We start from the raw sequence: 27,674 nt of genomic DNA, 5'->3' as shown, positions 1-27,674 counted from the left end.
TAAATCCACTTCAACCAGTTTAGCTTACTGTAGTAATTTATGGTATTAAGCTAAATTGGTTTAAGTGAATCTATTATAGGGGTTTACACCAGTGTAACTAGATCAGTTTTTGTTACACAAGTGCAATTGTCCAATAGAGACAAGGAGTTCACCGTTTCAGTTAACAGAGTTTCACATAGTTATGTCCCTCCATGTCTATTAATTAAAATTCTCTAGATTAGCCAAATTCAGTGTCCTCCATGCCATTTGGATTATGTATAGAGAGCACTGGAGTGAGGTTTAGGAGACCTTGGCTGCTAGCCTCCTGGGGACCTCAGGTAAGTTATTGAACTTGTCTATGCTTTAATTTTCTCATCTGTAAAATGGGGATAATATTTGTCTCCTTTGTGTAAAGCACTTTGATATCTACAGATGAAAGGCAGTATATAAGAGGTTATTATTCTTAAAATAAGTTCCTAGGGATAGAAGAGCTAGTAGTCAGACTACTGCGATCCACATCTCCGCAGATAGTCTCATGACCTCCCTCTCTTGCTGTTTTATATAAGTTACTATTATTAGGTTACATAAACTTATATTAGAAAATGAATAAATCATATTTAAATGATGTATTCCATATAACTAAAAAATTGCTGTACAGGACTTGCTATTTCCATTTTGACTGCTACAGGCATGTTTATATTGTTTACTGTAATATTTATCAGTCTGATGTGATAAGCATGTCAAAACCATGAGACTTACTTATTCTTTATCTTCTGACCAGCAAATTTTCCACAACTCTTCTTTCCTTTTCTTGCAGATTGGTTTTTCTTTTCTTTCCTGGTCATGTCCCATGAGTTCTCGTGTTCCTTTAAGAGAAATACGAATCTTGACCTCAGATGTGCAGGGAGATTTGTCTGCACCCTGATGAAAAACTGTTGTCATGTTAAAGAGACACAGCCACTTTTTTTTTCTCATTTAATGCTTCATTTACATTTTGTGAAATCTGTATTTCCAAGAAATTACATATTCTGGCATCTAGGCAGCAATATAGAATATCCTAAAAATTCACAAATCTATCGTTAAAGAATAAAAGCTACCAAACAAGCAGCACCAAGTAAAGCTCAGAATCCCCAACATCTTCAAGGAAAAGCCTGTATTTATATATAAGCCTTTCAACATGCCCTAAAGGTTTAGGGGCAAAAAAGGCACTCTATTGGACTGTAGCACTCCTTCACTGATATATCCCTATCCTGAATGAACGAGTTGCAGGACTGTCATCTCAAACATCCCAGGTTATCCTGTGAGATAGAGGTGTTCTCTACAACTGCACTGCTCAATTTTTGCTGCACAATGTGAGCCCAATTAAATTTTTTTTTTTCCTTCAGGAAAGTGCAACTATGAGCCTTTAAAACAGATTTTAAAAGAAATTTTCAAAGGTAGCTTGTTTTACTTTTAAGAATAGGCATTAAAAGGATCTGTGGAGAATGGTCTGTCCAGCTCAACATCTATAGTGCCAAAACAGTACTGGTGGGCAGAGCCTACTCTGCACCAATTACTCCCAGGTTTGGTCTGCCCAGAAGTTTCAAAGTGTGACTAAATATCCACTATCTAGGAAAAAGAAAAGGAGTACTTGTGGCACCTTAGAGACTAACAAATTTATCTGAACATAAGCTTTCGTGAGCTACAGCTCACTTCATCGGATGCATGCCTCCGATGAAGTGAGCTGTAGCTCACGAAAGCTTATGTTCAGATAAATTGGTTAGTCTGTATCCGCAAAAAGAAAAGAAGTACTTGTGGCACCTTAGAGACTAACACGGCTGCTACTCTGAAACCTGCCACTATCTAGGGTTCATGGACCTGTCTGTGATACAGAATATGAATTAAATACGAGAAAGGGAGGCCACATGGCCCAGTGCTGCCTTCCTGGATTGGCACAATGGAAGAACCCTCTGTAAACTTTACCTAAAAACTTTTACCAAAGACAAGGTCACTGAATGGATAAGGTTGTGGAAGTCTTGCGCTGTTGGGTAGTAAACAGTTTTATTTGGCTACTTCATCTGGTCTGTGTGTCCATACTGAGAGTTATATAATGCTCTATAAAGCCGTGGTTCTCAACCAGGGGTACGTTTACCCCTAGGCTTACACAAAGGTCTTCAAGGGAGTACATCAACTCATCTAGATATTTGCCTGGTTTTACAACAGGCTACATAAAAAGCATGAGCTAAGTCAGTACAAAATAAAATTTCATACAGACAAAATGAGAAAGTAAGCAATTTTTCAGTAATAGTGTGCTGTGATGAGTGTTCCCTCTAATTTTTTACGTCCATGTACAGAATGAATTTTGTTATGTGCACCAATATTGAGGTGATGTGTGACACACAACCTTCATATTGGTGCACATAACAAAATTCATGTGGTGGGGTTGGGGCTGAGGGGTTTGGAGTGTGGGAGGGGCAGAGGGTTGGGGTGTGGGGGAATGAGGGCCCTGGCTGGGGGGGGTGGGCTCTGGGGTGGGTCTTGGGAGGAGGGGTTCAGGGTGCAGGAGGGGCTCTGAGTTGGGGTGGAGCCAGGAATGAGGGGTTCAGGGTGCTGGGTGGGGGCTCTGGGCTGGCGATGAGGGGTTTGGGGTACAGGCTGCCCCGGGGCTGCAGTGGGGAGAGAATACTCCCCCTAGCCCTCTCTCACCACAGCAGCTCGGGGCCTGGGGAGAGGCACCTCCCCCTGGCCATAGCAGCTCGGGAGGGGCCAGGCCCGGCCAAGGGAGGGGCTCCTTGCCCCGGCTGGCTGTGGCAAGTCTGGGGCAGGTTGGCATCGTGGCAGGTCGGCGCTGGGGCTTAATAGGCAGCTGTGCGGCCACATAGCTTAGAGGGAACTTAGGCTGTGACACTTTTGTATTTTTGTCTGATTTTGTAAGCAAGTAAATTTTACGTGAGATGCAACTTGGGGTGCACAACATAAATCTGACACCTTAAAGGGGTACAGTAATCTGGAAAGATTGAGAACCACTGCTATAAAGCATCTACACATTGAGGGGAAGATTCTCATTGGTACGATGGGAATTGTTCAGACATTTTCCTGCTTACTAATATTGGAACTAGAAAAACCTTATGTCCCCAGACAACTAATTATTCAGCCCAACAGGAAAAAGACCAGAAAATGTTTTGCAGGAACAAGAAATGCCATCTGAACAGACGAATCAGCATGAAAACCAGGCTCTTCTACAAGGCCACAGAAATTGCCAAAAGTGAACAATCAGTGAAATAGTGCTTCAAAACAACTAAACTACTCTAAAATAAATGAAGTGCACCAGTGTCTAGGAGTGTTATTTTAGCATAAGTCCTCTTGAACCAAATTCAGCTCAGGCACAAGATCATTGTATTTAATCTGCTTACAGCCAGGATGACTTTTGCTTCTGACTTTGTTGTTAGTTTTGTTTTGGTGAATGGCACATCCAACTTTTGTTTTAATATTGATAATTGCAGCATCTAGTTTGCATGTTGACACACTTTAAAGGTCTTATGCTTGTTTGGGTTCTGTGTAGAGCACCCCTGCCTGAGTCAACAATGAGAGAATGGAGAACCAGGTGGTAACTTCAGCAGTGCTCTCAAAACATGTGATTCCAGTTATGAAGATGGTATGGGGGAATTTGAAAGTCAGAGCCATGGCTAACAGAATGGGAGCCAATCCCTAATTTCTCTGTCTATAGATCCCTCTGTCTGTGGATCCTTAGAAATCTATTCCTACAGTCAATGCAGTGCGATAGACAGACACTCACTTTTTTGGGTGGATGTCTCTTTCACGAACACTTTCTCTGCTCTCGCTTTCCCTCTAGTTCAGTTAGTTTCTTCTTTTGCCCAATCCCTTTTTTATTTCTAATTTGCTTTCCTGCCCCTGCCACGCTTCTTTTCTCACAAGTTACCACTTCCTGGTATGTCCCCTGCCTGCCTGTTTTCTCTGTCCTCTTAGGGGTATGCAGCTCTTTCATCCGACCCTCTCCTCTCCAACTGTCATTCCCCAACTGCCCCTGAACCTCCAGTTCAAACATTCCATCCCTTCTCCTGTGAAATGGACACCACCCAAATGGTTCTGCTTAGTGGGTGAAAAGCAGTATGGGAAAAGATTGCTCCCCCATGTGTCACATGTTACATTCTCCCTTACTTTATCGCTGTGGTTGTATCTCTATTGCAGATGAAACAAGATGAGATCTCATCTCGTTGATTTCTTCCCTCTTTCATATAAAGTCTCTCTTTCAGCTCTGAAATTAATGCCTCGTTTACCAAGGGAGTGCAGTCTTTGGTTGTTACCATCCTCAGACAAAACCATTCTCCTGAGACTAGTGGCCTCATTTCTGGACTGAAGCTTCTCAAATGGCCTAGCTGCCTTTATCCTCATCTTCAAAAAAACAACAACAAAAGCAACCAGCAGCCACTACACCAACAAGTATATTTTCATATTTTTACTATGTCTGAAAGAGCTTTGTTCCCTTAGACTACTAATGCATTACTCACCATTTTATCTGGATCTCCCAAGCTTGCAACATCCTGCTTTCTTTCTTCCCAACTTTTCTTGCAAATTCAGAGCATGCTTCCCACATGTTCCTGTTCCTCCTTACAGGTGAAGAAGCCAGCCCTCAAGACTATCCTTAGGATGGTATCCTGATATAATACACTGTGTCTGTGACAGGGTAGTCTTAGTCCCTGGCAGATCCAAGAACGCTCACAAAGCATCCCCATACATGTTGCAGACAACTGTTACACACATGATTTTTCATGGTGATATATATTACATATGTAACGCACAACTGGGCCATTAGCCACTTAATTGCTGCTAACCTGTCTTTCAGGCACGTAGGGAAATAAAAATATAGTAATGTCCACTTTAAAAAGCCACACAAGGGGAAATCCAACTACCACATTCAGAGTAAAATCCTGATTACTGTAATAACCAAAGAAGAGAGTTTATCTCAGGTTTTATATTATATCTGGTTCATGTTGGAACAAAATTTTGGGGATTGTAGTCAATACTAGGGGGATGCTCTTAGAGCATAACTGTACGCTTTATCAAGTCCCCATGCTTTGATTAAAAGAGTTACCTGTATCTGACGCACAGCAAAGGTGGTTATAGGGAAATCCAACTGCCTTGATGAACGCTTGCATTGACAGCTGTATTAATAACTGATAATAGACTAAGACAGAGAGGATCAAAAGGAAACAGTTACAAAAGGAACATATTGAGAGAGAAATAATGCAAGAATTAATTAAAAGTAGGATTTGCAGATAAGAATTAGTTAAATTAAGGGGAGGAGCAAAAGATCTCTAGGAAATTTGCTGTAAACCAAAAACTCCAAGACAATATTGTGAATGACATTTTATTAGAAGTGAGATAAAGTAGAGGCTACAGCCTCTTGAGACTTGGCAGCAACTCACCAAGTCTTCTAGCAAGAGAGAAACAATGTTATTGTCCAGCCTCAAACCCATTTTGTTTTTCTCTGGCCAGAGTGGTTGTTTGCTTTGCCCATTCATCCCCTAAAATTGGGGCTCCATCAAAATAGATAGGTCTGTCTGCCTGCAGAAACAATGCTCAGTGCATTCCAGGAAGTTGTGTCCTTCGGTCCGTTAAATACATGTGGTTACTGAATGAACCAGATCATTGAGTGTTCCCTGGTCCTGATTAAATAACTGTTTATTGTACTCATGTTTCCGAGTTTTGTCTGATCCTGGTCTCTCTTGTTCCCAAGCCATTCTTACCTGTGAGTGGTTGGTGGTATTATATTCCTCTTTATCCTGTCAGTATATTATCCTTATTCTACTATGTGTATTTTTACATTTCATGTGTCTGAGCTAGATTTTTAAAATTTAGACATACACATAATTGTGCACACTTATGTGCATGAGTATCTGAGGTACGTGCACCAAATGAGCATACATATGCAAGGTCAGCTAATATCTAAATGGTCATGTATGTATGCATGCAAATACCTGTTTGTGAGCATAAATTAGACATATGCAATTATACCAATGTGTGCCTGTCTGAAAATCTGGCTTATTATTTGTTGTAACTTCTTCCCTCCATTCCTCACACAAAGGGTCAGAGATGCCTGCAAACACTGATATACCAAAGACTTCAGTTCCCCATGGGAACATCAGGTTGGAATAAAGCTCAGCTTTTCTGTACTCAGATTTTTCCCTTTTCAGTCTTGGAATTATTTACTATGCTGCTATGTCAAAGTGTTAGCAGACCAGCGTCCAATATTCTGATGGTTGTGAATGGCACCCCCAAATCCTCACATCAACTGACATAAATAACCCAGTACTAGTAATATCACATCCCTGATCCTCCACCCCTAACCAGAACTAATTACTTCCCTCCAGTTAGTAATGTATTTAGTGGAGGAAGATATGTTCAAATAAAAATACCACACTATGAAACAAACCATTCAATACCTACAATGTACAGAGAAAGAACCACAAGCTCACTTATCTTAGCAGCTGAATTTTGCAGTCTGTCTTCTTTCACTGTTTCCTTGATTCTGTGGGTGGTTTGTTTTGTTAGTTCCCTTTTCCTTTCTTTCTCTAGCTCATTTTCACTCCCTTAATGCTCTTCTTCTTGCACACTTTACCCCACTTTCTATTAACTTTTAGCCCTGAATAACCCTTCTGCTCTTGTTACGCTTCTTTCAATTTCCTCCTCTTCATCCTCTCCGTCTGCTATTCACACTGCCACAAACCCTTCTGATGTCCAAAGCCAGGCTCTGCTCCTGTTTGAAGTGATATCAGCCAAACTGTTCTGCCATCACTTGAAATAACAGTGGAGAGAAAAAGACCACCTCCCGTCTCCCTGCTGTGACAAGATTTTTGTTAGATCTGCTTGCTTTTCAGGAGACCAGTATCTAGTCAGTTTAAGAACCAAGATGAGTTTGTGTCCCATTCATCAGATTTCTGGGAGGAGGAAAGAAGACCTAGCTTGAAGAGCTCTACCTTTCTTTGTTTGTTCTTTATCTCAGGATTTAAGGAAGTTTATTCCCAGATGTGGGTGTGTGCAAGGCAGTTGCAGTTATGTTTGCCTGCTCTGTAAACTGAAAGGAAAGGGGGGTGACTGAGCCAAAAGAGGCAGGGTTAGCAAAAATCTGTACCATCAAGGTACCTGGGTAAAGTTGGTGAAAATGGCTTGCTCCATTCCAAAATGCAAAGCTAGCGTAGAGGGACCTCGCTCAGCCAGTGTCACATGCAGGTTAGTACATGAGCATTGCAGTAGGACAGACTTTGAGGAATTTTCCTGTGGCTGTGTCATAGGAGTGACACCTTTTTCAGAGGAACATTTTTCCTGTGCACATTTATTTCAGCATTTGCCTATGCACCTTTTGCACCTCTTTTCATAGGCAACTCCTTGTGGTATTCTCCAGATTTCCCCAACAGCAGTTCAGGGATTACAGTTCTTGAGTTACAGCTGACAAGAAATGTTAGAAACAACAAAAAGAGGTTCTACAAATATGTCAGACAAAAAAGATAGATCAGGGATGGTCCATTGAGAAGTGGATCCACACAAGGTGAGCTGGTAACAGAAGATGATAGGAAGGCAGATCTCCTCAGTGCCTACTTTGCTTCAGACTTCTCACAAAAAATAACGTGGCTGGACGACTAGTGAAGTCACCAGAGACCATAAAGGGGAAGATAAGCAATCAAGATAAGTAAATTGTCAGAGATCTTCTGACAAATTCGAATGAATTCAAGTCAGGAGGGCCTGATGCTGTTCACCTGAGGGTGCTGAAGGAATTAACTGAAGAAATCTCAGAGCCGTTAGCAATTATATTTTCAAACTCCTGGATGACAGGAGAGGTTCCAGAAGAGTGGAGAAGGGCTAACATGTATTGCCCATTTTTAAAAAGGGAATAGAGGAGGAGCCGGGGAACTATAGAGCAGTCAGCCGAACCTCGATACCTAATAAACTACTAGAGCAATGTATAAAACATTCAATTTGCAAATACTTGGAGGATGAAGGGGTGATCTCTAGCAGCCAGCATGGATTTACTAAGAACAAATCATGCCAGACCAGCTGATTTCCTTCTTTGACAAGGTAACTGGTTTGGTGGATAGGGGGAATGCAGTGGACATAATATACCTGGACTTTAGCAAGGCTTTTGACATAGTCCCACATGACATTCTGGTAAGTAAGCTAAAGAAATGCAGGCTTGGCAGAACTACCATTAAGTGGATATATAATTGGTTAAACAATCGCAAACGAAGAGTAGCTATTAATGCAATGATGTCAGATTGGAAGGAGGTCTCAAATGGAGTTCCACAGGGATCTGTTTTGGGTCCAGTGTTATTTAACATCTTTATTAATGACCTGGATGTAGGAATAGAGAGCATACTAATCAGATTTGCAGATGACACAAAAGAGAAGGAGGGTTGCAAACACTTTTGGAGGATAAACATACCCAGTTCCTTCAGACTTTGCTCACATGGCTTGCATTCCATCCCTTTGATCATCTTTGTCACTCACCTCTGGATCCTTTCCAGTTTCTCTACATCCATGACCAAAACTGGACACAGTACCACTCTACTCGGCGCTGGTTAGGCCTCAACTGGAGTACTGTGTCCAGTTTTGATCATCAATGTATAGAAAGGATGTAGAGAAACTGGAAAGGATCCAGAGACGAGTGACAAAGATGATCAAAGGGATGGAATGCAAGCCTTAGTGTTTGAAAGGCTCTTTGAGAGTCTCAGATGCACAGTTTTAGAGAGTTGCAAAGTAGAAGTAAGAAATTGAGTTTATAAACGACTATTACTCACTTAGGCGTGGTTTACAGTGGTGTATATATAGTTGAAATGTTCTTTCCCCTTCATAAGTTCTGTTCTCCTAATTTATTACATTTTAATGTATTCATTTTTAAATGCAGGGGGGAGGGGAGTTGCACTGATTTTGTTACAGAATAAAATTCCATTATTTGAAACATAATTAATCTTTGTCATTTCACACCATATGCTGGCTGGTGCTCAACAGTTCTGAAAGTGACCATTTACCTGTTACTGTGCAGTGTCACACAACACAAGATCATTCACAAACAAAATTAATAGGTGCAATGAGAATGTTGTATGTTGCAGCATGTACAGCAATCACCACATGGTTCATACCAGGCCGCAAAAGAGCAAGGCCAGGTAGATCACACAACAACACCACAAGCTACTCTGACTCTATTAAAATGATCTTTCAAAGCCTCCCTGAGCCATATAGCTCCACACTGAGATCTTGAGGATAAAGGAGTTGGAGGCGCAAGTGGTGTTCTCGTCCATCCTCCCCGTGGAAGGAAAAGGCCTGGGTAGGGACCGTCGAATCGTGGAAGTCAATGAATGGCTACGCAGGTGGTGTCGGAGAGAAGGCTTTGGATTCTTTGACCATGGGATGGTGTTCCATGAAGGGGGAGTGCTGGGCAGAGACGGGCTCCACCTTACGAAGAGAGGGAAGAGCATCTTTGCGAGCAGGCTGGCTAACCTAGTGAGGAGGGCTTTAAACTAGGTTCACCGGGGGAAGGAGACCAAAGCCCTGAGGTAAGTGGGAAAGCGGGATACCGGGAGGAAGCACAGGCAGGAATGTCTGCGAGGGGAGGGCTCCTGCCTCATACTGGGAATGAGGGGCGATCAACAGGTTATCTCAAGTGCTTATATACAAATGCACAAAGCCTTGGAAACAAGCAGGGAGAACTGGAGGTCCTGGTGATGTCAAGGAACTATGACGTGATTGGAATAACAGAGACTTGGTGGGATAACTCACATGACTGGAGTACAGTCATGGATGGTTATAAACTGTTCAGGAAGGACAGGCAGGGCAGAAAAGGTGGGGGAGTAGCACTGTATGTAAGGGAGCAGTATGACTGCTCAGAGCTCCGGTACGAAACTGTGGAAAAACCTGAGTGTCTCTGGATTAAGTTTAGAAGTGTGTGCAACAAGAGTGATGTAGTGGTGGGAGTCTGCTATAGACCACCAGACCAGGGGGATGAGGTGGATGAGGCTTTCTTCCGGCAACTCACGGAAGCTACTAGATCGCATGCCCTGATTCTCATGGGTGACTTTAATTTTCCTGATATCTGCTGGGAGAGCAATACAGCGGTGCATAGACAATCCAGGAAGTTTTTGGAAAGCGTAGGGGACAATTTCCTGGCGCAAGTGCTAGGGGAGCCAACTAGGGGGGGCGCTTTTCTTGACCTGCTGCTCACAAACCGGGTAGAATTAGTGGGGGAAGCAAAAGTGGATGGGAATCTGGGAGGCAGTGACCATGAGTTGGTTGAGTTCAGGATCCTGACGCAGGGAAGAAAGGTAAGCAGCAGGATACGGACCCTGGACTTCAGGAAAGCAGACTTCGACTCCCTCAGGGAACAGATGGCCAGGATCCCCTGGGGGACTAACATGAAGGGGAAAGGAGTCCAGGAGAGCTGGCTGTATTTCAAGGAATCCCTGTTGAGGTTACAGGGACAAACCATCCCGATGAGTCGAAAGAATAGTAAATATGGCAGGCGACCAGCTTGGCTTAATGGTGAAATCCTAGCGGATCTTAAACATAAAAAAGAAGCTTACAAGAAGTGGAAGGTTGGACATATGACCAGGGAAGAGTATAAAAATATTGCTCGGGCATGTAGGAAAGATATCAGGAGGGCCAAATCGCACCTGGAGCTGCAGCTAGCAAGAGATGTCAAGAGGAACAAGAAGGGTTTCTTCAGGTATGTTGGCAAAAAGAAGAAAGCCAAGGAAAGTGTGAGCCCCTTACTGAATGAGGGAGGCAACCTAGTGACAGAGGATGTGGAAAAAGCTAATGTACTCAATGCTTTTTTTGCCTCTGTTTTCACTAACAAGGTCAGCTCCCAGACTGCTGCGCTGGGCATCACAGAATGGGGAAGAGATGGCCAGCCCTCTGTGGAGATAGAGGTGGTTAGGGACTATTTAGAAAAGCTGGACGTACACAAGTCCATGGGGCCGGACGAGTTGCATCCGAGAGTGCTGAAGGAATTGGCGGCTGTGATTGCAGAGCCCTTGGCCATTATCTTTGAAAACTCGTGGCGAACGGTGGAAGTCCCGGATGACTGGAAAAAGGCTAATGTAGTGCCAATCTTTAAAAAAGGGAAGAAGGAGGATCCTGGGAATTACAGGCCAGTCAGCCTCACCTCAGTCCCTGGAAAAATCATGGAGCAGGTCCTCAAAGAATCAATCCTGAAGCACTTACATGAGAGGAAAGTGATCAGGAACAGTCAGCATGGATTCACCAAGGGAAGGTCATGCCTGACTAATCTAATCGCCTTTTATGATGAGATTACTGGTTCTGTGGATGAAGGGAAAGCAGTGGATGTATTGTTTCTTGACTTTAGCAAAGCTTTTGACACGGTCTCCCACAGTATTCTTGTCAGCAAGTTAAGGAAGTATGGGCTGGATGAATGCACTATAAGGTGGGTAGAAAGCTGGCTAGATTGTCGGGCTCAACGGGTAGTGATCAACGGCTCCATGTCTAGTTGGCAGCCGGTGTCAAGTGGAGTGCCCCAGGGGTCGGTCCTGGGGCCGGTTTTGTTCAATATCTTCATAAATGATCTGGAGGATGGTGTGGATTGCACTCTCAGCAAATTTGCGGATGATACTAAACTGGGAGGAGTGGTAGATACGCTGGAGGGGAGGGATAGGATACAGAAGGACCTAGACAAATTGGAGGATTGGGCCAAAAGAAATCTGATGAGGTTCAATAAGGATAAGTGCAGGGTCCTGCACTTAGGATGGAAGAATCCAATGCACCGCTACAGACTAGGGACCGAATGGCTAGGCAGCAGTTCTGCGGAAAAGGACCTAGGGGTGACAGTGGACGAGAAGCTGGATATGAGTCAGCAGTGTGCCCTTGTTGCCAAGAAGGCCAATGGCATTTTGGGATGTATAAGTAGGGGCATAGCCAGCAGATCGAGGGACGTGATCGTTCCCCTCTATTCGACACTGGTGAGGCCTCATCTGGAGTACTGTGTCCAGTTTTGGGCCCCACACTACAAGAAGGATGTGGATAAATTGGAGAGAGTCCAGCGAAGGGCAACAAAAATGATTAGGGGTCTAGAGCACATGACTTATGAGGAGAGGCTGAGGGAGCTGGGATTGTTTAGTCTGCAGAAGAGAAGAATGAGGGGGGATTTGATAGCTGCTTTCAACTACCTGAAAGGGGGTTCCAAAGAGGATGGCTCTAGACTGTTCTCAATGGTAGCAGATGACAGAACGAGGAGTAATGGTCTCAAGTTGCAATGGGGGAGGTTTAGATTGGATATTAGGAAAAACTTTTTCACTAAGTGGGTGGTGAAACACTGGAATGCGTTACCTAGGGAGGTGGTAGAATCTCCTTCCTTAGAGGTTTTTAAGGTCAGGCTTGACAAAGCCCTGGCTGGGATGATTTAACTGGGAATTGGTCCTGCTTCGAGCAGGGGGTTGGACTAGATGACCTTCTGGGGTCCTTTCCAACCCTGATATTCTATGATTCTATGATTCTAATAGCCCTTGTATCTGGCTATTCAAATTGAGCAGACAGCCACTCCACCCCAGCGGAAACTTTTCCCCCTTTGCTTAGTGAATTCCACCAACAACTTTGAATTGGTTTTCACTATATCCCTCAGCAAGCTGTCCTCTAAGGAATCATCATGGTCCCCACTTCTCTGCACATGCGCCAGGATCATGCGCCTTGTGCTTGCAACACTCATGCCAATAGTGCAGAGCTATGCAGGCTCCCTGCTTCTGTCAGAGATGATGGACAGTAAGGAAGGCCATGTAGGTTTTGGATTTTGAAAAAAAGGTATGAAAATTATGGGATATAGATGACATTAGGGAAGTAGACAGTTGCAAACTGGGAAGTTGACTCCATGCTCCCAGTCAACTCTACAACACATTTCAGCCGCATCACACATTGCCAAAACTTCCCAAAAGACAGAGCACTGGATGATGATGAGTTACATACCTAGCCATTGTGCACTGCACTCTGCATCAGTACAAGGACTCCTGGTGAGTATGTGCCCTACTGACACAAGGAGCCACATATGCATGCACACAAGCGATAATCTGCAGCGGCTATATGCAATGTAGACATGGCCTTACTATAGAAGTTACTGTTTTTCATTGCTCTGGGAAGATTTGAAACTTTCTGGAATGCTAATGGGCTTGAAGTGCACTCCTAGAAGTGGCAGGTAAAACAAATCTATGGCGCTGGACTGGCAACAGGCAACTAAGAAAGAAAACTAACATCCACTTAAGAAACTGTTCTCCCTTCTTTCTCACTCTTTTAAAGAAAAATCCGTTCTTTGTGTTAGTATTTTCATATGATGATGGACTGCTGCCACTTTGGATTAGATGCATCATGTGGTTCCACACTGGGCAATGTTGCCAAACTGAGTAATCATGTTAAACTTTTAAAAGTTGCATGTATTTTATATAATATTTTAACTTAGGAATAGCAACATGGCTGGAGAAATGAGGAGAGGGTTTAGAGTTAAGAAGTCTTTGGGTAAAACCGGGCCCCAGTAGCAAAAGTCCTATTGACTTCAGCGGGGCCAGGATTTCCCTCTTAATTTCTAATCCTCATTCACCACTGACCTATTGTGTGACCTTGAGAAAAATCTCTTCATCTCTCTGCTTAGTTTCCCCTCTAACACAGGGATAACCGTACAAGTTTACCTCATAGGACTGCTGTTAGAATTCAGTAGCTGATGTTTGTAGTGCTTTGAACATGCCAGTTGCTAAGTATTATTGGTTTTGCCAACCCATGGGAGAAGCAGTAAATGGACGCTGTCCAAATCACTCCATTTGTGCAGCAAACACTCCACATTTCTTGATGTTTTCAGTTAGCTGTATTTGGAGTGGAACTTCTAAAGCTTATAGTGAATAGGAAAGGTTGATCAAACACTTTGAAGTTTAGTGACTCATAGAAGTATTCTGGACTTTGAATTTTGTATGATTGTTTTATAACTGAAGAACAGTGTTCTGCTTTCTGAAATGGTGGCATTCGCTGCTGTGGTACTTGGAATATCAGCAACTGGGTGTGCACGCAGCCCTGTCACAATCTGAAGGAAGGCTCAAACTGTTGATTTTCTATTCAGCAATTACACATTTAGGACTCAACCTTCAAATGTGCCTAACCTAAATTCAGCCCTTCTGAAAGGTAGGGGGCAACGGTGGTGTTATGACCCCTCTCCATCTCCTTTAATCCTGGGGCTGCCCAGGGGCCAATGTGAGCTCTGGCCTAAATTAGAGCAGACTCAGCCTATTGAAATAAGTGTAAATAGAAATAAAAATCCAAATAAAACAGTTTTACAAGTATTTCATTCCATGGTAGATGGGCACATGTAAACACAAAATGCGTCTATGTTCTAATATGTAATGAACCCTATTTTTTGCAACATTTGTGACCTGTGTAAGGAAAAAAGGACAATTATGGGACCTTGCTCATAGGAGTAGTTCTACTGTTACTGAACACAGTAGGACTGTTTGTCTGAGTAAGGGTGGCAGGATCCGGTGCCTAAATCCTTGAACTGTTACCATTTTACCAAGAATATTGGCATCTAGTGGTGTTCCACAGAAATCCCTGTTAAATATGAGATTACTGAAATCCGTGTCTACACATCCAATACAGTGAAATGTAGGAATTCAGAATGATATAAACTTAATCTTTATATGGGACATAGTATTAAAGCACATTAAAATATGTGGCAAAATGACACTGAGTTAGTTGTACGGTTGGGTTTGTTATGCACAGTTCTAGGTTACTAATACAGACTATGTTGCTATGTGCAGAGCTCACAGTAAATAGGAATTTACAGGTTGCAGCAGTTTAGTGTTATCAGCTGTTATTGTTTGTTTCCTTCCCTAGAAAATGACAAACTCAAACACTTAAAGAAAGGAATGAAATAACAATAGTAAAATAAAGATGAAAGGAAGAAGTGAAAGGAAGAATTCTTAGGATGTGTATTCCTAACCATTTGGCAGTGTTAATATACTCATAGATTCCATCTTCTGGTGCTGTGTCCTAGTCTACAGCACAAACCCAGAGAAAGCTAATGTAAATGAAGAAAAAAATAAATTGTATAATTGTCAATTATGGGTAAACCCCAAATCTAGTTATAGTTTGGTTTTGGGGAGGTTTTTTTCTTTTCACAGTCACCAGTTTAATGGGAAGGCCCACTGATTAGATAGGTCACTTAGGTTCAATAAAAGTATTCACTAAATGAGAATATTATAATGTTGCAAATTTGCTGTAGAAGAACTTGTAATTGTTTTAGTATCTCAGGTGAATAAAGGGTGCTTGTGTCTCATTGTGGGGTCTTCAGTCTTTGACACTCTTCTTCCAACCTCTTTTACTTCTAGGAAGCCCCCTTTGCTACTATAGGATAAGACTGAAAGAATCTACTTCACCAGGCATTGAACATAAGCAAGGTTCAAAGTTGGTGTGTGGTAGTGGGACAAAGGAATTCTACAGCATGCTGAGGAAAACCACCACCCGCCCCTATAGATGAATCCCCCCTGGGCACAGCTGTCCCCATGGGTGGGTGGGAGGGATGTAATGGTGGTGTGCTGGTGGGTCAAGCTCACAGATTTTACCCATGACAACCTTTCAAAGGCTGGTGCGCCCACCACAGAAATATCACCAGAAATAATTTTATTTCAGAACAAAATTCAGGGACAGTTTTACACGTAGCAAGCTTACAGGAAATTGTAAGAGCAATAGTCCTCCAACCTATGTCAGAGTCCTACACATTAAGGTCTCTGATTATCTAGATATTCTCCCACAACTGTGTCCCAAAATAAGTATTTTCTCTGCTGATATCGCCCTTGTAACTTAGCAGGACTGAGGCATTTGTTTATCAAAGTTTTTGGAAGTAGCAGAAGTACTCAATGTTTTGCTTGTGTTTCAGGAGTTAAGTTTTTAAAAAAATAGATAACCCACATATGTTTTTATATGTAGGGACTTTAGGTTTTCCTCACTGCCATGAATATCTACTGTAGAATCTCTCTCCAGACTGCTTTTAATGGGTGCCATAGGCCATCACAGCCTTTCAGGACCAGACCATTTTTTCTAAGAGGAATATTTTTCAAGGGTTGTCATTGGCTTTAATGCATGAAATAAAACATAGTTAAACTCCTGTTGACCCAAACTGACCTGGGGCAGAGGGTTTCCATGGTTTTGTCAAGCTTCAATAAAATGAAACATGAACCTGTCTTCTTACCTCTGCTTCTTTGTACATAGCTTACAATAGCAACAAGCAGAGCCTTATTTCTTCTGTGTACCTTCATCTGCATTTTCTCACTCACTCCAAGTGTGACTGGTATTAACATATTTAGAAATTCAAAAATATTTCATGAATCTATACAGAGAGTTATTAGGTTTGTAGCAGCCAAGATACAGTGAATGTGTCTGCCATAAGGGCCAGGAGGAACTTCTTTCCTCTATAATCAAACACTCAATGAAGGGATACGTCCATTTACTGTGGAGACATTTTTTTTACTGAAGAAAATGCTTAACATCACACTAAAGTGATTGGTAGACCACTAAATAAGTACAAGTGCATACACAATGAATTTTCAAAACTTTCTAAAAACGCCAATCATCATTTTAATTTCTGCACAGAATCATTGAACTGTAGGAGTTGCAAGGGACCTCAAGAGGTTATCTAACACACAAGCGTGCACCCACCCTGAAGCAGGATTAACTAACTGTGAATGGTCTTAGTCTCTCTCAAGGAACACTCATTTTACTGCTACTTCCCAATGGGAAGCCTCATTTGCTGAGATAGGACCTAATCCTGCAAGATGCTGAACACACTAGAAGTTGCAGGTTCAAAAAAAAAAAAGGGGGAGGGGAGGGCATGCTTTTTCCATATCTTCCTTTCTCAAACACATGGTTCCATGCTCTCCATAGGTCATCTGCCCAAACCTGTTTCCTGTGTTATGCTGCTGAGTCTGGACAGGCCAAAAATTTATGTGCCGTATTGTATACATGGGTTGGATAAAAAACTTCAAAAGCTACCTATTGCAGTACTGAAGAGAGATTTGGAAGAGGTGTGTATAAGTGTGTGTCCATCCAGAAAGTTGTGAGATGGGAGAATAATCTTCCATAGTAGTTTTAGTGTCTGAGCTGTGAACACAGTTGTAAGGATTTGAGCATTCTTATACTTTGCTAGCAACAAGGGTGAAAAGTTTTTACTTCTGTTAACTCTCCATACTTTTAGTCTGTCATAGATTGTGCCTAATGCTAAAATTTATAAGACACACGGATCATCTCAGTAGAATCACAGAAGTAAGTTTTGCATATTCCTCAATCCTAGGAAGTTTATTTTATTTTATTATGATTATGAACCACATGCTGCAAGTATGTGGAACTTTCCTTTACAAAATATTCTGAAGTTTCTGGGTTTTTTTTTAACTTTAAAAAATTAAATGTCTATAATTCTGGTCTACAAATTCTGTCTATAAAACTAGTCTATAATTCCCCAGATCCTCTTTGTTCCCCGGGTTTTTTTCCCTGCATTTTATGTCTCTTGCTGGGTGTAGCTCCTTTTGTGCCTTAGCCTTTCTGATTTTGTAACTACATTGTCGTGCTGTTCTTTTGCACTCTTCCTTAGCAATTTGTCCATGTTTTCACTTTTTGTAGGATTCCTTTTGATTTTCAGGTCATTAAAGAGCTCCTAATGGAGCCATATTTCTTTAATATTGTCTCCTTGAGAAACTGCCAGCTCTCCTGAACAGAGATTTTCTTCCCCATGGGACCCTACTTACCAGTTCTCGGAGTTGGATAAAGTCTGCTTTTTGGAAGTCCATTGTCCTTATTCTGTTGCTCTCATTTCCCCCTTTCCTTGGTATCATGAAATCTGTCATTTCATGATCACTTTCATCTAAATTGCCTTCCACCTTTAGATTTGCTACCAATTGCTCTCTGTTGGTCAGAATCAACTCTAAAATGGCTGTCCCCCTGGTTGCTTCCTCCACTTTCTGGAACAAAAATACATACCAAGAACTTATTGGAAATGTTGTGGTTTGCTGTGTTACTTTTCCGACAGAAGTCTGGGTGGTAAAAGTCTCCCATTACCGCCGGGTCTTGTGTTTTGGATATTTCTGTTATTTGTTCTAGAAATGCCTCATCTACCTCCTCTTCCTGATTTGGTGGTTTATATGGTAGATCCCTATCAGAAAATCACCCCTATTTTTTAGCCCTTTTATCTTTATCCAGAGACTTTCAACTAATCTGCCTCCCACCTCCTGCTGGACCTCAGAACAAATGCATATATTCTTGATATATAGTGCAACACCTCCTCCTGGTTTACCCTGCCTGTCTTTCCTGAGCAAGCCATTTCACTTTACACCAATATTCCATTTATGAGCCTTATCCCACCAAGTATCTGTGATGCCTTAAGTTATAATTTTGTATATGGACTAATACTTACAGTTCTTACAGTTTATTCCCTATAGTCGTTGCATTTATGTACAGACATCTAAGATGCTGAGCAAATTCCCCCACTTATTTCCCTTTCGTTGCTCCTTTGACCCTATTGTAAATGTCTATGTCTACCCCTACAACATCTAGCCCTCTGTTAAGGTTACCTTTTTTTATGCTTATCTGTGGGCTTTTGTCCCCTGCCCCCTTTGAACCTAGTTTAAAGACCTTCTCATTATTAGAGTGCGCAAAGGTGCTCTTCCCCTTCTTGGTTGGGTCTCTTCTCTTCTCCATCTCTTCCCAACACTTAGCTTAGCAAAAACAAGGTTAAGGGGTGACTTCATTACAGTCTGTAAATATCTACATGGGGAATAAATATGTAATAATGGGCTCTTCAATTTAGCTGAGAAAGGTGTAACACAATCCAATGGCTGGAAGTTGAGGCTAGACAAATTCAGAATGGAAATAAGGAGGAAATTTTTCACAGTGCAGGTAACTAACCATTAGGACATTTTACTGAGGGTCATAATGCATTATCCATCACTGACAATTTTGAAATCAAGATTGGACGTTTTTCTAAAATACCTGCTCAGGGAATTACTTTGGGGAAGTTTTATGGCCTGTGCTATACAGGAGATCAGACTAGATTATCACAATTGTCCCTTCTGGCCTTGGAATCTTTGACTCTATGAATTTATTGGCAGACAGCTTCAGCAGGCATTTTGCTATCAATCATGAGTGGGAGTTTGTCATGGGGCAGGTACACCCCATCACCCTGGGGTGGGGCAAGGGCGTGTTAGCCCCACGGTTAAAATCAGTATGGCTGCCCTCAGCCCCAGGGCTGCGTGGCCCAAGGGCCAGCATCAATAGGACTCCCCTTAGCTGCAGGGAAGCGCTGCCCAATGGCCAGAGTCAATAGGAGAGGGATTGATGGGCTGCCTCCCAAAGGGAGCAGCTGAGGTAGGGAGCCCATGCCCTCCCTGCTTCACCGGGTCCCAGCCGAGGGCCCTGGTAGTGGCAAATGGGTTCGCCACTAAGTCGGCAGGGAATCCACCTGCAGCATGCCGACTGCTGCAAGGACACTGGCTAGTCCTTCCCTGGGCTACTTCCTACTTCCTTTTGTTTCTTGACTTTAGCAAAGCTTTTGACACGGTCTCCCATAGTATTCTTGTCAGCAAGTTAAAGAAGTATGGGCTGGATGAATGCACTATAAGGTGGGTAGAAAGCTGGCTAGATTGTCGGGCTCAACGGGTAGTGATAAATGGCTCCATGTCTAGTTGGCAGCCAGTGTCAAGTGGAGTGCCCCAGGGGTCGGTCCTGGGGCCGGTTTTGTTCAATATCTTCATAAATGATCTGGAGGATGGTGTGGATTGCACTCTCAGCAAATTTGCAGATGATACTAAACTGGGAGGAGTGGTAGATACGCTGGAGGGGAGGGATAGGATACAGAAGGACCTAGACAAATTGGAGGATTGGGCCAAAAGAAATCTGATGAGGTTCAATAAGGATAAGTGCAGGGTCCTGCACTTAGGATGGAAGAATCCAATGCACCGCTACAGACTTGGGACCGAAAGGCAGCAGTTCTGCGGAAAAGGACCTAGGGGTGACAGTGGACGAGAAGCTGGATATGAGTCAACAGTGTGCCCTTGTTGCCAAGAAGGCCAATGGCATTTTGGGATGTATAAGTAGGGGCATAGCCAGCAGATCGAGGGATGTGATCGTTCCCCTCTATTCGACACTGGTGAGGCCTCATCTGGAGTACTGTGTCCAGTTTTGGGCCCCACACTACAAGAAGGATGTGGATAAATTGGAGAGAGTCCAGCGAAGGGCAACAAAAATGATTAGGGGTCTAGAGCACATGACTTATGAGGAGAGGCTGAGGGAGCTGGGATTGTTTAGTCTGCAGAAGAGAAGAATGAGGGGGGATTTGATAGCTGCTTTCAACTACCTGAAAGGGGGTTCCAAAGAGGATGGCTCTAGACTGTTCTCAATGGTAGCAGATGACAGAACGAGGAGTAATGGTCTCAAGTTGCAATGGGGGAGGTTTAGATTGGATATTAGGAAAAACTTTTTCACTAAGAGGGTGGTGAAACACTGGAATGCGTTACCTAGGGAGGTGGTAGAATCTCCTTCCTTAGAGGTTTTTAAGGTCAGGCTTGACAAAGCCCTGGCTGGGATGATTTAACTGGGAATTGGTCCTGCTTCGAGCAGGGGGTTGGACTAGATGACCTTCTGGGGTCCCTTCCAACCCTGATATTCTATGATTCTATGATTCTACTGTGACTCCTGCAGTTGAAGAACTCGGGGTGTCTTTGGAGTCTCTGGGCTCCTTGGGCAACGACTGAAATCTCCCTGGGGCATCCACAGACACCTGGATGTGTCCAGTTCTTGGCACCACATTTCAGGAAAGATGGGGACAAACTGGAAAAAGTCCAGAGGAGAGCAACAAAAATGATTAAAGGTCTAGAAAACATGACCTGTGAGGGAAGATTGGAAAAATTGGGTTTGTTTCATCTGGAGAAGAGAAGACTGAGGGGGACATGATAACAGTTTTCAACTATATAAAAGGTAACTGTTACAAGGAGAGAGAAAAATTATTCTCCTTTGTGACAGTGCACTCCATATGATGTAATGAAAATATGCTAATGAGTGAATATAAGGTAACTGGAATATGCTTCATGCAAAAGGTCTCTTGTAAGGTATCATTACAAAGCTTCCAATGAAGTGAGCTGTAGCTCACGAAAGCTTATGCTCAAATAAATTTGTTAGTCTCTAAGGTGCCACAAGTCCTCCTTTTCTTTTTGCGGATACAGACTAACACGGCCGCTACTCTGAAACCTGTCATTACAAAGCATATAATCTACTGAGTGTGTTCATCTTATTTGTATAAATGTATCATTCTTGTATCTAAAACTAGAAATATGAAATATAATTCTGAGGTCCTGTTGTAATTATGCAAAGTGTGGGCCATTAATGGTGGCTTGGAATTTTGATGGCTCCCATTAACCAGGACAGTTGGTTGTAAATGGCTCTGTTTACTTGTAAGTCTTCCTGTATACCTGTGTGCTGGCAAGTGGGTAATGAAGTCTTACAGTGACATGTGATCATGTCACCTGAACTGGAATCCATCTTTAACCTGGTGCTTTTCCATTTAGAAGAAGGGGTGGGAACCCAGAGAGGGACAAAGGATTCCTGCCTTGTGCAAAAGATATATAAGGGGGTGAAACCGAACAAAGGGGGCTGCAGTCATGAGAAATCCCTAGCTACCCCTGAGCTGGAACAAGGACTGTACAAGGGGAAAGGATTGGGCCCAGACTAGGAAGGCGTCCAGTCTGTGAAAGAAGCTTATTGAACCATCTCTGAGGGTGAGATTTTATCTGTATTCAGTTTTCTACTGTATTAGGCTTAGACTTGCGTGTTTTGTTTTATTTTGCTTGGTAATTCACTTTGTTCTGTCTGTTATTACTTGGAACCACTTAAATCCTACTTTTTGTATTTAATAAAATCACTTTTTACTTATTAATTGACCCAGAGTATGTATTAATACCTGCGGGGGAGGAGGGGCAAACAGCTGTGCACATCTCTCTATCAGTGTTATAGAGGGCGAACAATTTATGAGTTTACCCTATATAAGCTTTATACAGAGTAAAACGGATTTATTTGCGATTTGGACCCCATTGGGAGCTGGGTATCTGAGTGCTAGAGACAGAAGCACTTCTTAAGCTGTTTTCAATTAAGCCTGCAGCTTGTGGGGGACATGGTTCAGACTTGGATCTGTGTTTGCAGCAGGCAAGCGTGTCTGGCTCATACAAGGCAAGGTACTGAAGTCCCAAGCTGGCAGGGAAAACAGGCTCAGAGGTAATCTAGACACATCAGGTGGCAGTCCCAAAGTGGTTTCTGTGATCCAACCCATCACAGTAATTGAGTTTGTTTCATCTGGGGAAGAGAAGACTGAGGGGGGACATAACAGTTTTCAACTGCATAAAAGGTGGTTACAAGGAGGAGGGAGAAAACTTATTCTCCTTAACCTCTGAGGATATGACAAGAAGCAATGGGCTTAAATTGCAGCAAGGGTGGTTTAGGTTGGACATTAGGAAAAACTTGCTAACTGGTAGGGTGGTTAAGCACTGGAATAAATTGCCTAGGGAGGTTGTGGAATCTCCATCATTGGAGATTTTTAAGAGCAGGTTAGACAAACACCTATCAGGGATGGTCTAGATAATACTTAGTCCTGCCATGAATGCAGGGAACTGGACTTCTATGACTCCACCAGAAAATGTTAACAAGCTAAGTGGAAACATTTATCTACCTGGGCCCAGCAAAACCATATATTTCCAGAGACAGCAAGATATTCCTACTATTTTGGACTATTTTCTTACTCTCAAGATGATGGGCCTTTCCTTTAGTTCACTATGGGTTCATCTGGTGGCAGTCACAGCCTGTCACCCAGCATCAGATGGTTACTCGATCTTTACTCACCCAGTAACATCCAGATTCTTGAAGATTCTGATCAGAACCTTTCTGCCAATAAAGAAATCAACCGCTGACTGGGATCTTAACATAGTGCTTTTGGCACGCACTAAACCACCCTTTGAACCACTAGCTACATGTTCCATGTCTCACCTCTCAATGAAGATTGCCCTCCTAACTGCCTTCACATCATCCAGAAGGGTAGGTGAACCTGGGACTCTAATGGCTGATCCACCTTATTCCATAAGGACAAGATCTCACTACAACTGCACCTGAAATTCAGTGCTAAGATAGTTTCAGAATTTCACATAAACCAATCAATTCACTAACCTGTGTTTTTCCCTAGGCCCAATTCCTCTAGCCAAGACAGGAGACTTCATCCCCTTGATATGCGATAAGCATTGACTTTTTATCTGCAGAGGATTAATCTGATCAGAAAGTCACCTCAACCGTTTGTTGTCACAGAAGAATGAGTATGAAGTCAAGTTTTATCTTTTCAGAGGATCTCTGGCAGTATCATACACTGTTGTCAGTAAGCACAGCTTCCTCCTTCACACTGGGCAAAGGCTCACTCTACAAGGGCACAAGCAGCCTCAGTAGCATCACTTTGATTCCAAAGGGAGCAGCCATATTGCTCATTCCCAACTACACAATTTTTGCTTCAGATTTAAATGCAAACAAACTCTAAATAAGATTATTGGGAGGACAATCAATCAATGTATCTATTTAAACCCTTTAGCAATATTTGTGAAATAACCAGAAAGGACTTTTATGCCATCATTCATGACTTCTCCAGTGTCCTGTTTTATTACAGATACTGGGTACATCCATATAGCACTAGAAAGATACACTGGCTGCATAAAAATATGACACACTGAATTTTTACTATTTTAACTTTTAATGGGGTTCACTCACAGCTGAAGCCCCTCCTTGTGGCTGCATCTGGGGAATCAGCTCTCATCTGGTCTGGTGTCCCCTTCCATTGTTTGCTCACCCCACAGCCTCTCTCTCTGTGACTCGGAGTGCTCACTCTCTCTTTGCAACTCAGCACTCTGGCTAGGTTACCGTGTAGTTCCCGCCCTTCGGAAGCACCAGAGTCCCTCCAGACCAGCTGTCTTGTTGATGTCTCCCACAATTCTGTGCCACTTCCCAGTGGCTGGTAGGTGAACCAGAGCCCACCCGCTACTCCTGGTTTCAGCTCAGAGACGCTACACTCAGCAGCCAAGGTCTGGCACAATCTCTAACCTTGCTGCTCTTTACCTGGGCTGCTTCCTGCTCTGCCTCCCACAGGCCTTTTCCACTCTTCTGGGTAAACCATTCTCTCAGGGGCAGGATCCCAAGCCTTCTTTCTCTCCTCCTGGGTTGTCAATTCTAAGATTAAAAACATCCATAATGCAAATCAAAGTTAAAAGAGTATGGTATGGGCATTGCTTTGTTTAGTTAATTGTAATGAGTCATCCTGATGCATAGGGAGATGACCCAGAGAGAGAAAGAAATGTTGACTATTTGGAGCAGATGTTGGCAGGAAATTCAAGCAGAAAGTTCATTTGGTGAGGGAAAGTTGTCACAATGCCTGGTTTAATGGGGAGTGGAGAATGGTAAAATGTCTCTGCTTCCAAGTTTTTACTAGTTCAACACAGTGTAGCTTGTGGCTTTGCTATAAAACTGTGAGTGCAATTGAAAAATTATCAATATAAAGACAGGACAACAAAATACAAGGAAAAATAATGTAAATGGCTTTGACCAGCCAAAGAAGAGCAGTCCGAGTATATATCATCTTCAGGAGCTAATCCAGACCATCTGCCATTGGGGCAGACCTGTAAATATTGAGCCCTTAGTTCTCCACCTCACTGGCCTAACTCATACCATGGAAAGAGAGACAGACTTCATTAAAAAGTAAACAAAAGAAAGAAATCCTTCATTTGGAATTCTTTTCTGCCAAAAAACACAGCTCTGGGTGCAGAGAAGCAGCCAGAAGCAGATGTACTTTATTTGGTTTAAGTGTAAGTAGGAACTGAAGAGAAAGAGTCAAATGAAAAAGAGTCTCATCCAATTACATCACATGAAGGCAGACTACTAAATACTGACAAATTTTATAAGTGCTTGTATACAAATGCTGGATGTCTAAATACTAAGATGGGTCAATTTGTGTGCCTGGTATTAAGTGAGGATATTGATATAATAGGCATCACAGAAACTTGGTGGAACAATAATAATCAAAGGGACATGGTAATACTAGGGTACAAAATATTTAGGAATGACAGAGTAGGTCATGCTGGTGAGGGAGTGGCACTGTATGTGAAAGAAAGGATAGAGTCAAATATAGTAAAAATCTTAAATGAATCCAACTGTACCACAGAATCTATACGGATTCCAGGCTTGAATAATAAGAATATAGCAATAGGAATATACTACTGACCACATGACCAGGATGGTGACAGTGATTGTGAAATTCTTGGGGAGATTAGAGAGGCTACAAAAAAACAGAAATAATAATGATGTATTTCAGCTATCCCATATTGACTGGGTACGTGTCACCTCAGGATGCGACACAGAGATAGAATTTCTAGACACTGTTAATGACAGTTTCTTGGAGAAGCTAGTCCTGGAACCCGGAAGCAGAGAAGCAATTCTTGATTTCATCCTAAGTGGTATACAGGATCTGGTCCAAGAGGCAAATACAGCTGAACTGCTCAGTAATAGCGACCATAATGTAATTAAATTTAACATCCTTGTAGGGGGGAAAATGCCAAAGAAACACACCACAGTCGCATTTAACTTCAAAAAGGAGAACTTCACAAAAATTAGGAAGCTGATTAAACAGAAATTAAAAGGAACAGTCACAAGATTGAAATGCCTGCAAGCTGCAGAGAAACTATTTAAAAATACCATAATAGAGGCTCAAACTAAATATATACCCTAAATCAAAATAAACAGTCAGAGGACCAGAAAATTCCTCCATGACTAAACAGAGTAAAAGAGGTGATTAAAAGCAGTGAAGCTAAGCACCTCTGTATTCACACCCCACACACTACTGTAATAATCTTTGTACAAAATATGCCTTGTGAGGTAGCATTTGAAAACTAATAACTCACTGATCTTTAATAGTCTTGAATGATGTATGTACACAATGTGTATTAAGGATTATGAACATATACTGGAATTATGATTTAAGTGTGTGTAAACCAGGTATGTTACGTGGGGTTATTAAACAGGTCTGTCTTAGACAAAGGAATGTGTATTTGGTTCTCTGATCAGCTCAATAGTCAGGAAAAGACAGTGAAGGTCGATTAATAACAAGAATTTTAGTTATAAGCTAGGGACGCATCAATTAGAAGTAACGGAGGAGGAAAAGGACCTTGGAGTATTGGTTGATCATAGGATGACTATGAGCTGCCAATGTGATATGGCCGTGAAAAAAGCTAATGCGGTCTTGGGATGCATCAGGAGAGGTATTTCCAGTAGGGATAAGGAGGTTTTAGTACCGTTATACAAGGCCCTGGTGAGACCTCACCTGGAATACTGTGTGCAGTTCTGGTCTCCCATGTTTAAGAAGGATGAATTCAAACTGGAACAGGTACAGAGAAGGGCTACTAGGATGATCCGAGGAATGGAAAACTTGTCTTATGAAAGGAGACTCAAGGAGCTTGGCTTGTTTAGCCTAACTAAAAGAAGGGGGAGATATGATTGCTCTCTATAAATATATCAGAGGGATAAATACCGGAGAGGGAGAGGAATTATTTAAGCTCAGTACCAATGTGGACACAAGAACAAATGGATATAAACTGGCCACCAGGAAATTTAGACTAGAAATTCGATGAAGGTTTCTAACCATCAGAGGAGTGAAGTTTTGGAATAGCCTTCCAAGGGAAGCAGTGGGAGCAAAAGATCTATCTGGCTTTAAGATTAAACTTGATAAGTTTATGGAGGAGATGGTATGATGGGATAACATGGTTTTGGTAATTAAATATTCATGGTAAATAGGCCCAATGGCCTGTGATGGGATATTAGATGGGGTGGGATCCGAGTTACCCAGGAAAGAATTTTCCGTAGTATCTGGCTGCTGAATCTTGCCCATATGCTCAGGGTTTAGCTGATAACCATATTTGGGGTCGGGAAGGAATTTTCCTGCAGGGCAGATTGGAAGAGGCCCTGGAGGTTTTTCGCCTTCCTCTGTAGCATGGGGCACGGGTTACTTGCTGGAGGATTCTCTGCTCCTTGAAGTCTTTAAACTACGATTTGAGGACTTCAATAGCACAGATATAGGTGTGACATTTTTTTCAGGAGTGGTGGGTGAAATTCTGTGGCCTGCGTTGTGCAGGAGGTCAGACTAGATGATCATAATGGTCGCTTCTGACCTAAATATGAATCTATGATATTGACATATAAAGCAGAAACAGGACCATCAAGACACAGCAGGAGGAGGAGATGGCAGGAAACAGAATGATTTGCATATCAGCAAACACAAGTGGGGGATTAAAGACCGAGGAGCTTCCTTCACCACCAGACTCCATGTTGCCTTCCTCACAGCTTGAATAAACTTTACTTTGAAGGGTAACCCTCAAAAGAATCCATTTCAAAAGTAGGGGGTCTAAACCTCAAGTGATAAGCAATTGAATCAACTGATTGTATACAACATTACTGTATCAGAAGAGCGTAGCGACTCAGCTCTTTTCTGAAAGCTAACGACAAACTGGTGGTTAATATCATTGTAAAATGTATGTACTAATACTGAGTAAGGAATTATGGATACTCATTGATATTAGGCTGTACAGTTTGCCCAGACTATCTACCTGTCT

At 42.4% G+C, this 27,674-nt stretch overlaps 1 protein-coding gene across 3 annotated transcripts in view; it reads right to left on the bottom strand.

Annotated features, from left to right (window-relative positions):
- The window catches only part of PPP2R5E (protein phosphatase 2 regulatory subunit B'epsilon), a 129,600-nt gene extending 105,379 nt beyond the window's left edge, over positions 1 to 24,221 (bottom strand). For 2 of the 3 annotated variants that reach the window (XM_074956383.1, XM_074956384.1), the window contains exon 1: positions 739 to 845. In XM_074956383.1, coding sequence (XP_074812484.1) covers positions 739 to 824 — 86 coding nt within the window. In that variant the 5' untranslated portion in view covers positions 825 to 845. Of the gene's footprint in view, positions 1 to 738; positions 846 to 24,135 lie in introns of those variants that run through there. The other variant, XM_074956382.1, reaches the window with a different exon arrangement.
- Positions 24,222 to 27,674: the final 3,453 nt, after the last annotated feature.

Source organism: Natator depressus, chromosome 6, assembly GCF_965152275.1.
Source record: "Natator depressus isolate rNatDep1 chromosome 6, rNatDep2.hap1, whole genome shotgun sequence".
Classification (NCBI taxonomy): domain Eukaryota; kingdom Metazoa; phylum Chordata; order Testudines; family Cheloniidae; genus Natator; species Natator depressus.
Note: the sequence above shows the minus strand (reverse complement) of the source record. Positions and strands in the feature narration are given on the sequence as shown.